At 35.1% G+C, this 15,337-nt stretch overlaps 2 protein-coding genes across 2 annotated transcripts; both read right to left on the bottom strand.

The window, feature by feature from the left end:
* Positions 1 to 6,622: 6,622 nt before the first annotated feature.
* Positions 6,623 to 8,555, bottom strand: LOC121641420 (C-reactive protein-like). The gene is made up of 5 exons (XM_041987530.1): positions 8,550 to 8,555; positions 8,319 to 8,373; positions 8,110 to 8,212; positions 7,718 to 8,015; positions 6,623 to 6,865 (listed from the first exon to the last, which is right to left on the bottom strand). The coding sequence occupies exons 2-5, from the start codon at positions 8,371 to 8,373 to the stop codon at positions 6,623 to 6,625; spliced, it is 699 nt and encodes a 232-aa protein (XP_041843464.1). The 5' UTR covers positions 8,550 to 8,555.
* Positions 8,556 to 9,628: 1,073 nt separating this feature from the next.
* Positions 9,629 to 13,399, bottom strand: LOC121641383 (C-reactive protein-like). Its single transcript, XM_041987484.1, has 5 exons — positions 13,302 to 13,399; positions 13,052 to 13,106; positions 11,304 to 11,406; positions 10,913 to 11,210; positions 9,629 to 10,799 (listed from the first exon to the last, which is right to left on the bottom strand). Exons 2-5 carry the CDS (start codon positions 13,104 to 13,106, stop codon positions 10,581 to 10,583), a joined length of 675 nt encoding a protein of 224 aa, XP_041843418.1. The 5' UTR covers positions 13,302 to 13,399; the 3' UTR covers positions 9,629 to 10,580.
* Positions 13,400 to 15,337: the final 1,938 nt, after the last annotated feature.

Here is a 15,337-nt window from a genome sequence, read left to right as displayed (position 1 = left end):
AATATCAGCTTTGTGAACCTCAGCAGGGCATTTAAGATTTATGTTTTAAGAACCATGTAGGGTACATGGATTCAAACGTCTGCGAATGCTTCCTGAATCACAAGCAAGTATTTCTCATTGTCTGTTGAATTAAACCTTCACAATTTTTTCAGTCTCCCAGAGAGCTGAGATAAAAGTTGCCCTCCATTACATCAGGAAGCAGCTTTCTGATCACAAGAGTCTTTTTCTGAGTTCTCACACTACACACAGTGCTTAATTCATTCAGCAGGAATGTCAAAAGAGAGGTGTTTCGAGGTGAACAGTGTTGCTGCTGCAGCTCCTGTTGTGCAGACTAATTTATTGTGGAAGTCACTGGATGTTTGCAGCTAGTCTACAGCAAGCAAGTCTTAAACTTCCTAACAGAGGAGTTCTGTCTGATTAGAAAATCTTTATGATGAATAAGTAGTTGTCCAAAATGAGTTTTGCCACTGAAATAGCAAGAACATTAAAGACCATCTTAAAGAGATTAAAAATTTAAAATATTAAATTATTATCTCGACAAACAGACATTAAGCAGTGCAATGCTAAATGTTGGATAATGTTCAGCTCTACTTTAACCTCATTCTTTTATCTGCTATGCTTAAAGGCATATTCCAGCTTTTAAAATTTTATTGAATTTAATCACCTGCAGTAAACAGGAATGCAAGTGTTCAGATTTTGGAGAATTGGTAATTAACCTGATGTGGGAGTAAAAACTAACGGCTACTCTGAATGGGGCCATGAGCAGATCACATTTTTCACCACATTACTTCTATACATTTACGTTATACTTTTTCTTATCTACCACATAAAATTCATACATAAAAATAAACTGCCTTAAGATCCAAACAGTGAGCGTATCATGTCACAGCAGCTCCATTTCCATAAGATAACAACAGCCTCTCCTACAATTAAACAACAGGAAAAGCCCTGATAAATAGCCAGTGTTACTTTATTAATATGGTAGTAAAAGATGAGGCGGGCGACGTGCAGATATAAATGACTTGTTCTAAGAAAATAGAAATTCAACTATTCTTATTATTATGGGATTCTAAACTGATGAAAACATCATTATGATATTTATATTTAAATTTGGTTGCGGGGATCAAATATGTGCCAAATGAGAATATTCACACAAATACATAAAAAATAAAGCAAAATAAGGTTTTCTTACCTCTGATTTTGTTATATTTCTATCCCAAGAATAACTATCATTTTACAGGGAATATGTAACAGCATGGGGGGCCAGTGTTTGTATGCAGTTGGCTTATGTGAACATCCGTCATATTAGACATGATGCTTTACTTTCATCGGCAATCACCAATTTATTGTGATGCAAAAAGCACCAGCATTGGCCCATACAGGGGTCAAACCCACAACCTTGGCGTTATTAGCACCACCCTCTCACCAACTGAGCTAACCGACCATACATAACAGTATAATAACGCAAAACTTCAAGCTGTATAACACTGATATACACAATCAAGGGCTAAAGTGAGGCAGAATGAATCTTATAAAGAGATAGTGATTAAAGCAGAGGTCTTTGACTTTCTATGAGCACTGGCTTCCCAGGAGCCCTGACAGCTGTATCCGGCAGTATTACACAAGATGTGATACATGAAAGATGTTTAAGCTATTTTCAGGAATTACAATATGAGATAGATTAATCTAGGCTAGTTTGCATAATTTCAGTGGCTGCTTCAGCATCACTCCAGTAGTTGTCTGGACAACAGACGGATGCCTGGCATTATCAGTGCAATGAGCCGCATGCACATTTTTTACCCTTTGCTGTTCTGTCGCCATATGTCAAAAAGGAATAAAACAGTAATACACTATAAATCTACAGCTCATCTAAAACCCCAAGAAACATCTTCTGTAAGTTTCACCCCTTCTCTTCTAAGGGGTGCAATGACTATATTTAGCTCTGTGAGTTTGTGACTTGGATGAGGAGAACTCCTGGCGACACATAACTAATTAGATCCAGCAACAGCAATAAATTACAGCTTCTAATCCCATTAATTATTTTATTAGTAGATTGGGAAGATGCCCTGGAGAAAACATTGGCTATCTCAGCTAAGTTCAGTTCTGTTTCTGAATGCTACAGTCATTTTGCGATTTCTTTTTTTTTTTTTTTTTTAGAGGATGATCATGTTCAACTGTACAAGTTTTTTACCACTTCTCCTTCCCCCACAGTGACTTTATCAAAGATGTGCAACCCTTTCTTTGTAAATCCACAACTGACTTGTCAGTGACACTGTATTTATGTCTTTGGCCATTCATACATTTTATTATCAAGTTCTTTGAAAGATAATTTTGTTTTTATGGAGATTTCAAAGATTTTGACCCCTCATAATATATTTTTAGGATATGAGAATTATTATTATAAGAAAACAGTGTAGGGGTGTGAAAAATAAAGGCTTGCAGTCAATAGTAGGTTTTGCATCTGTTTTGCAAGTAAAGGGTGTTTCTATTATGCTGAATTTAGCCTTCTATATATGAAATGTCATCACATAATCACATTAACCTTTTAGGGGTGTAAGTGAAATTATGTCCTGGCTAACCTAAGAAATTTGCAAAATAAACGGACAGAAGAACAACCTGAGATGAAAAAGCCTGCAGCCATGACTGTTACTGACACAATGCTGAGAGATACAGAAATTCATAGAAAAAAATGATCACTAATGTAGGTCCTTCTTTGTATTTAGGGAGCAAAAACAGTGATTGTTTATAGCTGCTACTCATACTGACCTGGGTGGGAGTTGAACTAATTGTGCAAGTCTCTTGTCCGTGTGGTTCATTTGGTTTTGGAAATCAGATATGAGTCCGCCCACTTGAGTAAAACTATAAACTAGTGTATTGAGCTTTTCAAACATTATTTGGGCAACTTTAACATCAGAATCATCAGGAACATTTTTGGTAGAATATCATCAGATATTGTAATTCTTGGTAAACAAGGAGATGAAAAAACATTATTGCACTTGCGTTAAGCCAGAGTTGCTGGAGAATAAAAATGTAAAGTCATGCATTGTTTTACATCCAAAAGTCTTGGACTCGCCATTACATATTTACCATTCAAGTCTTCAGGGCGTGTATATTTAGGAAAAGACCGCTTAAGAACAATGATTAAATATTTTTATGGTAGCATGACATGGACTTTTACAGCTTCATTACCATTTTAGATTTTGGGTGAAGATGTTTGCTGTTGTCTCAACACAATATTATTTTTAATTATTGTTTGGTAACAATATTAAATTATATAGGTAGAATAGTGTATTATAACTGAAAAAGGAACTCAGTGGAAGAATGAGTGTGGCTATGATAAAAAAAAAAATACCCATGTATTTTTCATGGAGTTGAGGTATGAGGATGTCTTTCAAGTGAATCTGATGTTCTTTGGCCTGGAAAACTAAAAACCTCTGAAAAATAGTTGGCTTAAGTCCTAAAACCCTGTTTTATGTATTATCTGTTCTCTGTTAAACATACAGCTTCAATATGTTTCACTTTTCACAGCAAAACCTTTAACAGTTAAAAATGTGCATGTGTGGGTGTGGACAGCGTGGATTTGTTTAGATTTCTTTCTTTGTTTCTTTCTTACTTCCTCCTTGAATGAGGGTTTATTACATACTATGAAAAACTGTAGTTTGCTCTTAAACATCTACAAATCTCTGCAGAAGCAAAACATGAAAAGCTGATCTGCACCTTCACAACCTGATTTTATCATTTATCTGCAGAGGATGTGCAGCTTCATAGTTTTTTTTTTGAGAATGGCATCGGATCAGCTAGTGGGATGAACCCTGGGGAGGGATTAGATCCCAGCGACTGCAAGTAGTGAGAGCACACTTAACTTAGCAGGGAAAAACTGCCATTTGACTGAGTTTCCAGACAGGATAAGTCATGGTTGGTGGGCAAGAGACCTGGAAAGAATACTACAGAACTTATAACAAGAATTTTAATGATTAAAAAAAAATGATAAAAAAATAAATAAAACAAAACAAACACATAATAAAAAAAACAATATTAATAATAAATAGGTTGTATTTTTTTCAACTACGACCCCAGCATGTTTGCACAAAAAGAACAAGATTATTATTTAATCCTGTACCACAGAACAAGCAAATAAAAATAGTGAATAAAAGGAGTTTAAAAAAAGAAAACTGCAAATAATATGCAAGTTTATTCACTTATGTAAACTTTTTTTTTGCTTGTTTTATTAAGCTTGTTTCAAAGAAGATTTGATATGAATAAGGAAAATAGAAACAACTCTGGGAATTGTATCAGATCTGATCAAAAATGGAATTATATGAGTGGTGACACCATGTATCAGATACTTAAGTTGGAACCATTAAAATGGAAATGGGCTGGATTCATATTTTGGTACCAATGACTTACATTCGTGCCAAAGAGACAAAACAAACAAACCATCAAATAAACAAAAAACATATCATGTAATTTATTGGAGGGTGGGCTAAAAATAGAAAAAAAAAACAAGTTAGGATGCATATAATGACACATAGTGCAGACATGTCTGTTGTGTAGGAAAAACAACATATGCTGCAATCTGGCAGCCACAGTTTTTACTAATTTTCAAAGGATATACAAGCCATTCATGCACATTTTAGACACTCTAAAATCATTTCAGTGCGTTAGAGAAGCAGGTAGCTTACCACAGTGGTGTAGGATGTTGATAGAATTTAGTATAGGTGGCAGAAATGATCCAAGTAACTGTTGCCATGACAGTCATATTCTCTTTCCTCCAAAGCAGCTATTTAAATGAGACATCCTGTTATAAAGCATCTGAAAAATCTTATTTAGAAACATAATTTACAATCACCCTTTTATACCTATTACTCTCCTGTTACCAACAAGCGGTTGTTGATTTTAGCACATTTCCTGGGTATAAAGTGATTTTGTAGATCATAGATATATTAATGAGACTGTGTTTTCCAATATTGTCCCAAGACTAAATTAAGATAGAGAAATACCCCCCCCCCCCCAATTTTGCACATATAAACAACCCTAAAACTTATCACATGATCATGCATGTCCAGGCTTTAAAGTCTTTATCTTATGGTCATGGATAAACAGATATAAATTGTGGTCAATTCAATAACAGGAGGCCCTGCTACTAATTTGAGATTAAATAGTTTGTAAAAAAAAAAACATGAACAAAGTCTCGGCACTGAGTCCTTGGCAAAAATTGAGGCAGATTGCTCTGCAGGTGGGAGTCTTGGCTTGCTTCATCAAGGAGTTCTGAGATTTCAGGTGGCGGTGAGTGTCTATTGTGTGGGTTAGGCAAGAGGGACAATAAGTGAAATAACTGTTTTTGAATGACAGAATCATTGATGGGCTGAATGCATGCAGTGGTTGGACTGGATGAATGAGAAAGAATTGAAAGTTCGAGGCTAGAGAAGAGGCAGGACGAGGAGGGAACAGCATGAAAAAAACATGCTTTATTATTACAGAATGTCAACTTTAAAGAACAAAATTTAATTTACATGTCAAGCAGTAATCAGAAGCTCTGTCACCTTCTCTGGTACAAGTTTAAGATTCACATAGCTGGACTAGTAGATGCAGGTTTGTATGATGGATTAAAGTCTGAAATTTGTTGAAATCATGGAGACTTGAATGGTTTTGCTAATGAGGACAGAAGCCTTCCAGTGTTTTATAGTTTACAGTTCAAAACATAGCATTGGTAACCATATGGGTAAGTGCATGTTACCCATGTCATAGTTTTATGTTTACTTTTCTTTGTATTTATCTTCATATAGCTCCTTTTTAGTTTTATTTCAATTACATTTAAAGCCACATTCACCAAATTGTACCCCCATACAGCACTTCTTAGAGAGTCTGTTTACACATTTATCTCTGACACACACACACACACAGACACACAGACACACACACACACACTTAGACATTGATAAAGACATCAGTGGCAATCACACATGACATGGATATGTACATGAAATGAATAGATCGAAGTTAATGAATGATGTATCTACCTTATTTATTTATCTATTTTTTTTTTCAATTTCCTTCTCATCTCATTTTTTCACTACTGATTTTTGAAAGTTCTGTGATCAATTCTTTATAAGTCTTTAGAAATAAGTAGTTTTGTCTTAAGCAAGGCAAGGCAGTTTATTTGTATAGCACATTTCATGTACAGGACAATTCAAAGTGCTTTACATAAAACAAAGACATTACAGATATTAAAGGTAAACTATCCAGCTCCATTTTCTTGTTCAAACACCATCAGTTCTAACTCCAAGTTAAGTTGAGACTTATGTTGCCTTACATGTGTTTGCGACTGTTTTTTAGAAACAGCTCTCATGCTTCTAAATGTGGTGTTACATGTATTTATTTAATCACTTCTGCACCAAAGACAAGTCTTCCTGATTTCGCACATATTCATATTAGTTGTTGTAATACATAAAGAGGTACAAATGATGCTGCTGAGAGATTAAGGAAACAAGCAATTTAAATAATTTACAGATTAAAAGAACATTGTGTATATAAAGGTAAAAAGTTAAAACCAGAATGCAATTTCTATGTCAGCAATATCTGTAAAAAATGATAATTCAGTCTGTTACATTCTCTGTAAAAATTATACAAAATTTGTGTTTGCATTGCAACAACACCTGTTTTGTTTTTCTTCAATAAGCACTTTTCCATTGGCCTGAAATTCCAGTGACTCCCACTTGAGCACATTCCCTGAGTTGAAAATTAGACCATCCGCGTGGCGCTGGATCTCACAGGGGGAAAGGGTGTAGTCCCACATGTGGACGTCAGTCATCATGCCAACAAATGACTGTTTTGTATCAAAACCACCACCAAAGGTATCTTGATCCTGAAAATTTGCAGAAACTTATGTTAAGATACAGCATATTTACTTTGCTTTATATTTTCCTGATATGTGGTATATACAGCAAACCATAACATCTCATTCGATGCATAGTTGGAAGACTTAAACAAATACTATAATATCTGGAAATGTAAGATTCAGACAGAATAATTTTAATACAGCTGGTTAAAATTAATTGAAAAAGGGAAAGCCACATATAAAACAACCTTCAGTCCCTACCAATATTCAACCCCAAAACAAAACCAATTGTCATAATTTAAGATATGTAATTTTAATAGTAAATGATTGGACAAAACTGTACTGGTTCTGGACAAGAATTAGTCAGACTTGAAACCGTCAGATAAATAAATATTGCAGAGCAGCAGCAGCCACACCCCCTGATTCCTTCACCCCTTGATTCCTTAGCTGCCCATTGGGAGAAGGTTCACAGATGTTCTTTGAGGAATATAATACCTGATTGGCCAATGAAAAACTAAGTAAAACTGGTTGTTTAGTGCAAAAATGTGTGGGTAGCATAGAACAGAAGGATCTGCAAGCTCCCATATTTAAGACATTTTGAGTACTAGGCCTTTGTTGCTGCCCTGTCAGTGAAAGCCACATGCAGGACACTGGGAAAAGGTAAAAGTAAAGGTGTGGGTATATAAACAGGAGTTACTCAAAGTTACTTGTGCTCTGTCACACAGGAAATTATTTTGTTTGCTGTTGTGTTGTTACCTATATTGCATAAAATGTTCACACTAAGCATAAAATGTGCTGATAGGATCTATGTTGGTCACCTTTCTCTTAGTGAAACTGTATTTCACCTAAAGGCAAAAAATATGTGGCTTCGAAACATACCTGTCCCAAAACAATTATAAAGGGTCCATTTATATTAGATCCAGAGCTGACAAATTTCCTGCTTGAAGGTTTTCCATCTAGCCACAGTTGAACCAGTCCAGATGCAGCGTCCCATGTGACACAGACTGAGTGCCAAGTGTTCAGTTTCCAGTCATGCCCTTCAACAGCTGCATATTTGTCTCTAACATGCAGGTTAAACTTATCAGCTACACCTAGCTTGAATATAAGAAAGTCATTGGTTTTAGAGGGTGTTGCCAAAGAGAAGAACGCCTGGTCCCTTTTGATGTCTGAGAAGGTCCTGCAGGAAGCACATGTCTTGTTAAAAAAAAAAAAAAGGATCTCACTGTTAAAGAATTAGGTAATTTTCATATCATTTTTTAAATTTAACATACCTAAGACAGACAGTTACAGCTCTCAGATCTTGTCTTGATGTAGTGAGTCTCACATGAGCTGTGGCGCTTTCTTGTGGGAATGTGAACATTTTATTCACCAGATCTGAAATAGAGATACATGAATGAATAAATAAATAAAAATATACACCCTGTCCCCCTGTGAGATTCAAAACTATGTATATATATATATATATATATATTTATCTTACTTTGAGGAATTGCTGCACATGATGTCAGTGTCACCAGCAGAAGCAACAGCTCCATCTAATATAAACACAATTACATTAAACAATTGTTAACACCATTAATACATTATTACCACTGTTAGACTACAAAACAATCTGTGCCTTAACATATAGATGAAATGTTGCAGGTAAAAAACAATTAATGTATGCAGCTATTTTAATTTATTCTGCCTTGCAAAGTATGCCAGTTCTTACCTTGAAAGTTGTGTCTGGATCTTGTGTATAGTAGCATTGGACTGTGAGTTTTATACTGTGGCTGTTACTACAATAGCTGTCCTGATTGGCTGTGTTTGTGTCCAGCTAATACTTCCTGCTAATTCCTGTAAATGTTTACACCATATGGGTTTATATTTCAAGAAACGGAGGGCGAGGTCAACAACACAGTTATATCAAGTGATAAGGTCAAGAAATACAGAGGAGAAAGGAAAAAATATATGTTTTCTGTTTTTCTGTTTAGAAATGTGGTTAATTTTAAACATGGCAGTCAAACAATTGCATTTTTTAAGTAGCAGAATAGCTGGTGACAGTGCAGTGAACACTACAAATAAATCATCAAATCATGTCTAAGCTGCAGGGATAGCATAAAATCTGCCACTTGATTCACCATGATGTGTTTAGTTTTCACCTGGAACATGATGAGACATATTTGTAGCGAGTGGCGCTGTTTTTGATACTGTTATGGTTTAGATGAAAGAAAGTCCTTTTACACTAAAAGTTTTATTATTTTACTAGCAAAAAAGTCTGTAATTGTAGTGTTACATTTATTATCAAAGAATTTGTTCACGTTTGCCTTTGCACCTTTGGACTTGTTTATTTACAGTACCAGTGTCACGTGGTTGCTGAACATAAAAATGAAAATCATCCAGGTCAATTCCTTGAGCGTTATCAGTTATTATAGATTTATTATAGATTTCTTGAATTTCAACTGAACAGTAAAGACTATAATTAAATGACAAAATTGGGTTAATATGCAACTCTTACTTAGAATGACAGAATTTTTAAGTGTTCTAAACATATTATTACAAGGCTTATGAATCTGTGTCGTCTATTTGGGAAAAGTAATAGTTTTACAATTGTCCTGAACTTTGTGTTGTACAGTATATCATGCCTTACCCTTAAGTGCTGCATTTAAATACCATTAAATTGTAAGTTTCATGCTGTTGCTGTAAAGGTGGTCTTCACTGGCTCTCAATCATGATGAATCACCATTTGTAACTATGCCTGTTTTTATTTTATTGCATCAACTGAAAGAGCCAGTGCTCACACATATTAAATGTTAACTAACCTTTACTTGGGTTTTTTTTTCATTTTTTACATTTTACCATCACTTTAGTTGTAATAATAAGTTTAATTTTTCATAAAGTCAAGACCTTAAAAAAAGAGGACTCGTTTCCTGGTCAGTGTCTCCCCATCAAAACTTTTCTAAACCCACCTCTGCATAGCTGAAGTATAAGTTCTTTCTACCACCTGCCAGCTTCTTTGTTAGAGAAGGGTCCTGCTCTGCTTTGTATCGCAGAACCTCTTTCTCTGATGAACGATAAACAAACGCAACATGAGAGACGGTACTAGCAACGGAAAAGCCAAACAGCTGATCACCGGCAGCCAGTCACAGAACAACAGGAAAAAAGAGGAATAGAAGCAGAGGAGGAGAAGGCATATTAGTACAGAACTGCGGGAAGAGTTTTTCTTTTTTGTTTTAATTAGGGAGTGCAGGGATGAGATTGCATAACGTCCTGTGTCTATGTGGTTATGCTGAGCAGAAAACAAAGGATTATGATTCTTGCCGATCCCCTTACATTTGGCAGGATGGACGAGTATTTCCGATACTACTATCAATATCAGCCCAACTCTAGTATGGAGAGGAGTCGGTCACTGCGGCTGCTTCTCTGGGCAACCACAGTCATGCAGGGGGTGACTACTGCTCTTGAGGATGGTCTGCATCTTGCTCCTGATTCTTTCCAGTCCTCCAACAGAGTTGTATACATACAAAATACATACATACAAAATGTATGTATGTATGCAAAATATCTGCAAACACTGAGATCTGAATAAAATAAACTGTTTGGTTTTAGAGTCTTGCAATGAACACTCCTTTTATGATATGGACATGTAGAACATACAGCAGAACCAAAATAACGTCACTGTTGTATTACAATCACTTAAAAGAAATCAAATTCACTCTTCCATAAACAATGATTTAACATACAATGTTTACATTTTAAATGTTTAATGGCAAACTGTTATTCTTTGTTCTGTCAGGACCTGGTCAACAATCTGAAACTCAAGTGCCCTCCAGTTCAGCACATTTCCTGGAGTGAAGTTTAGTTGATCCACATAGTTTTGAATCTCACAGGGGGACAGGGTGTAATCCCACATGTGGACATCGGTCATCATGCCAACAAAAGACTGATTAATGTCAAATCCTCCACCATGGGTATCCTGCTCCTGTAAGGAAAGCAGTGGTTTGAGAGACAGTAAATATCAACTTTATAGTATGATATTTCCAAATTGACTGTATAAATCAAATATATTCAGTGAGGTTATATTTACCAACTTACCTGTCCTAAAATGATTATAACAGGCCCTGTGATGTTTGATCCAGAACTGATAAATTTCCTAATGGAGGGTTGTCCATCAAACCATAGCTGCACCAGTCCAGAACTAGAATCCCACGTTGTGCAGACAGAGTGCCACATGTTTGGCTTGTAATCCAGTCCTCCAAACTCTACCTTTTTATCCCCGACAAAGGCCTCCATCTCTTTGTTTGCATTGTCCCAGAAAATCAGGAAGTCATTGGAACGAGAAGGTGTGGCTAAAGAGAACAAGATGTGATCTCTTTTGAGGTCAGTAAAGGATCTGAAAAGATAACACATATAATATATTTAATGGTTTTCCTCCCAGATGGAGATACAGTAGAACCCACTATGCAGTTTACACATTTAAAGCTACCTGTGACAGATGGTAACAGCATTGAAATCCTGTCTTGGTGTGTTCAGCTTCACATATGCTTTGTTCGTTTGAAGTGGGAAGGTAAACATTCTACCTGACATATCTGAAAAAAGTCCAAAAAGAAAATACATTTGTGTCATACTTTTTCTTTTATTAAATCATCTTTTTAACAATTGAACTGAAGCTATCTATGTCATATCAATGTTACAAACAATGTGTGGTAATCATTTGAATTTAGAAACAACAATCAAACAAAAATGCATGTCTTTGGACTGTTGAAGGAAACCAGAATATCCGGATAGAACCCACTCATGAACAGGGAGAGCACAGAGATCTACACAGAAAGGGTCAAGCAGAGTTTTTATAAAAAAAGGAACCTTATGACCCATGTTAAGGCAGAGGTTATGTTTCCAGCAGAGTACGTTTGTCTGTCTGTCTGTCTGTTGGCAACATAACTCAAAATTTTATATATGGAATTTGATTATTTTTTCAGAAAATATCAGAAATGGAATAAAGGAACAAGTGATTACATTTTAGTGGTGATCCAGATCACTGTCTGGATCCAGGAATTTTTTGAAGGATTCTTTCCTATTGGAAGATTGGAGGATGATTTTGCAATAATTTAATTACAGATTCTAACTTATCAGATAATCCCCAGAATCACTGGCAAAAAAAATAAATAAATAAAAAAATAAAAAATTACAAGGCCAGAGAAGCAATGTCATCATTTCTGTAGTGCTGGGCATCTATAAAAAATATCTTGATTAATCACATGGTTTTCTGTGATTAACCAAGATTAATCCCATTGTATGCACATAATTTAATAATGAATTGATCCGGACACCATAAGCATTGTTTGGCACACTTTTAAAAATAGTGCTACAGGATGTAAAGTACAATACAAACACTTAAAACAAATAAACTGCTTTTTAAATTGAGAATTAAAATGGAAAATTAAAATATGGAAATTTAAATATTTCTTGTAAATTCCCAACGAAATATTATTATAATAAAATTATATGTATATGATTTTGTGTGTGAGACAAAGAAAATTTTAAATTTCAAGATTTGTTAAAAGGTAACAAGTCAGCAGGTGTTTATGCTATAAAAAATATAAAGCAGGATTTGAATCTGAGCACTTGTAGACTAAGAGGGAAAACTAGTTTTTAATAACTTTTAAAACTTAAAACTTCAAATTAAAAAGAAACAGTAAAATGAGAGATTGAGCTACGTCGTTGGACACTATATCAGGAACTAGTGTGCTTTCTTCCACATATGGACAGAACAGAAATGGGGGAGGAGCTGCAGGCTGAAATGACCACATTTCTCTGTAATGACCTCTGTTCTCAGTGGTTGAGACTTGTAATGACCCATGATTTGTCCGTATTTGAATTCAGACTTAGAAAAAACTGTTAATATGCAGTAAAATAGTTGTCTGCATTAATTAATTAACATTGTGTTATTGTTGCATTAACATGGCCAACCATAAAGTTTTTGCAAGAAAAATTCTGGCTGCAAATTTACAGAAAAACTGCAAAAGTTACACTTGTGTGGCTAAAGGTGACACTGGTAATTTAGTTTGCATGCTTACTTAATTTGTTGATCTGCTGGTACTTTAAACAAACTCATGTTTATTCTGTTTTTTATTTATTTAGTCTGAATATAAATAAAAATAAAGACTGTGGACTGCTTCTGACCTAAATAAAAACATAAAGACAAGAAGTCACTTGAAATTATTTGAAAAATACCTTGAAGTCTTGCAGCACAAGTTGTCATCATCACCAGTACAAACAGCAACTTCATCTTAGAGAAAGAGAAAAGAAAAGAGAAAAGACACCATAGAAAATGTTCAGATTTCATCCCAAAACCCTTTCTATAACAGACTAAAACTTCAAAAACTTGTTTTGGTAACTTACAACAAACAAAACAGATGAAAATTATAAAAAAAAGAAGTCTACATAGGTTTATCTATATCTAAAGTGAATGGTGTGATCTTACCGTGAGACCGGTCCTATGGTTCTATGCAAAGGTTTGAAAAGGATTAACTTTTAATTACTCCTTCCCCCACATCAACTTCCTTTATCTACTTCTTCTTTTAGTTTAGAGGGCACCAGCACAGGGCTGTCTGATTCTTGATTAATCATCAGAATTTACAGAGTAGTTTTCATATGGTGAAATATTCCTTGTTTGAGGTGAAGAATGCTAACTGCAGGCTTTCACAACTGTAACAGAGGAACTTCTTGGAGTTGAACCGGCAAAAATGTGTTTCCTTTTTTTGTTTGTTTAACAAAATCTGAATTATTACGTATAATGTTCTCAGACGGGGCTTATATTGTTCTAAGTTGCTGTGTTTTATTTCTAAAAATGTAATGTATATCCAGCCAAACTTGTCATCACATTACAGCAAAGAGAAGAAACACTGCTGCTTGTTGCATTAGCTCTGTTGATATATTAGCACATATGTGTATTTCCCAGATTTTTCTTTCTTTTTAGCACACTTTTCTTCATCTTTATCGTTATCTTTCGTTTGGATTTAATGTAACCATTTTTGCTGGCATTTTTAAACATTTGTTTTGATGTGTTACCATGCCAGTGGGAGACTTGTTCACATTTGAGAATACTTTTGTAGAATACTTTCTACAGCTAAATGAGACTCCAAATTCGAGGAAAAGGCATCCCACATGTAGCACAGAAGAATCTGAGACCAAATAAGAGAAAGTGGACAAGCTCAAAATGTGGATACAATGTTTTATGTCAGTAACTCCTAGTGCTTCACAAAGAGCCTTAAGTGTATACTACGTAAATATATATTTTTTCCAAACTACTTGTATTCACAATCCAAAGGTGTTAGCTGTCATAGCCGACCTCCCTTCATCTGTTAAATAGTTCAGTGTTCACAAAATGTCTCTAATAGGTCTGACAGGTGATCTCATTACAATTGTCTTGATGTGCAGGTGAAGCAGTTCACTCAAAACAACAGAGAAAAAAATGTCTTTGTTCTGCTGGACTATTTATTTCATTCTCAAAGCTGTCCCACCTACTACAGAGAGCCTTCTGAAGAGACCCTCAGAGAAAGAGAGAATTTATTGAGGACTGTGCCCATGTGAGTTGGTAAGTTTTTCTGTTTTTGTTGGATTCTTTTTTTTTTTTTTTTTTTTTTTTTTTGCTTTTCAGTAGGAAGAATAAAAAACTGTCAAAAGACCAAAAGACTTTGTGTGGACAAAGTTTAAGTCAGGAGAAGGACTCAGTGTTCTGGGGAACTGACTGCTTTGTTCCAATATCATAAACAATTTAATCCATTTCTCCTCAATAGAGAGTTGTCTTAACATGTGATATCATGATTCCTGGAGAGAATCTTTGACCAAGTAAGCAAATAAGCACCTTAAAAGACCCTCTGCAGTTTGCTTTAACAAGCTATCTCTCATCTGGACAAAACAGGCAGCGCTGTGAGGATCATGTTCTTTGATTTTTAAAATGTTTTAATACAGTTCAGCTTTCAAAATCCTTCTGGATTCCTGTACAACATCCTTTTTAATGTTCTGCCTGACTGGCTGACCACAGTTTGTGGGACTTAGGATTGTGTGTCAATATGTTCACCTCAAGATTTTAGTGCAATATTAATATTAGTTGATAACCCAGAAGTATAGAATGAATTCCTTCTTACCACAGCACAGCAGGACAGCTGGTAACCAGCAGCAACAGTTCTTTGTGTTGAAAACTAATGTTGTAAGAGTGAAAGGCTCTTGACTAAGTGACAAGTTAAGAACAAGTATGGGCCAGTTTACATGACACTTAAAAACAACATGTAGATGTTTAAGATTGATCTTTTGCACATTTATTTTATAAAAACTGTAAAGCTGGAGTGTACATTAATACAGTCAATATTTTTAATTATTCTTCACTCATTCACATATTTTTCTTTTATAAACTGGCAAAACATGTCAGATATTTTGACTGGAGAGCAGTGCATAAGTTTCTGTGTCACTTTGCATAACAACACTCTGATAAAGTCCTGATTTTATCACCACATCATC

This window comes from Melanotaenia boesemani, chromosome 6 (genome assembly GCF_017639745.1).
Source record: "Melanotaenia boesemani isolate fMelBoe1 chromosome 6, fMelBoe1.pri, whole genome shotgun sequence".
Taxonomy (NCBI): domain Eukaryota; kingdom Metazoa; phylum Chordata; class Actinopteri; order Atheriniformes; family Melanotaeniidae; genus Melanotaenia; species Melanotaenia boesemani.
The sequence above is the reverse complement of the archived record's forward strand: the minus strand, read 5'-3'. Positions and strand labels throughout refer to the sequence as shown.

What these genes read in the sequence shown, in the direction of transcription:
- LOC121641420 (XM_041987530.1), bottom strand. Translation starts at nt 8,373, where the DNA reads ATGGAGCTGTTGCTTCTGCTGGTGACACTGACATCATGTGCAGCAATT. An exon ending in GCTGTAACTGTCTGTCTTAG is followed by an intron (nt 8,016 to 8,109) that starts GTATGTTAAATT and finishes TGCTTCCTGCAG; the next exon opens with GACCTTCTCAGACATCAAAA. An exon ending in TTATAATTGTTTTGGGACAG is followed by an intron (nt 6,866 to 7,717) that starts GTATGTTTCGAA and finishes GCAAATTTTCAG; the next exon opens with GATCAAGATACCTTTGGTGG.
- LOC121641383 (XM_041987484.1), bottom strand. Translation starts at nt 13,106, where the DNA reads ATGAAGTTGCTGTTTGTACTGGTGATGATGACAACTTGTGCTGCAAGA. An exon ending in TTGTGCTGCAAGACTTCAAG is followed by an intron (nt 11,407 to 13,051) that starts GTATTTTTCAAA and finishes GACTTTTTTCAG; the next exon opens with ATATGTCAGGTAGAATGTTT. An exon ending in TTATAATCATTTTAGGACAG is followed by an intron (nt 10,800 to 10,912) that starts GTAAGTTGGTAA and finishes CTTTCCTTACAG; the next exon opens with GAGCAGGATACCCATGGTGG.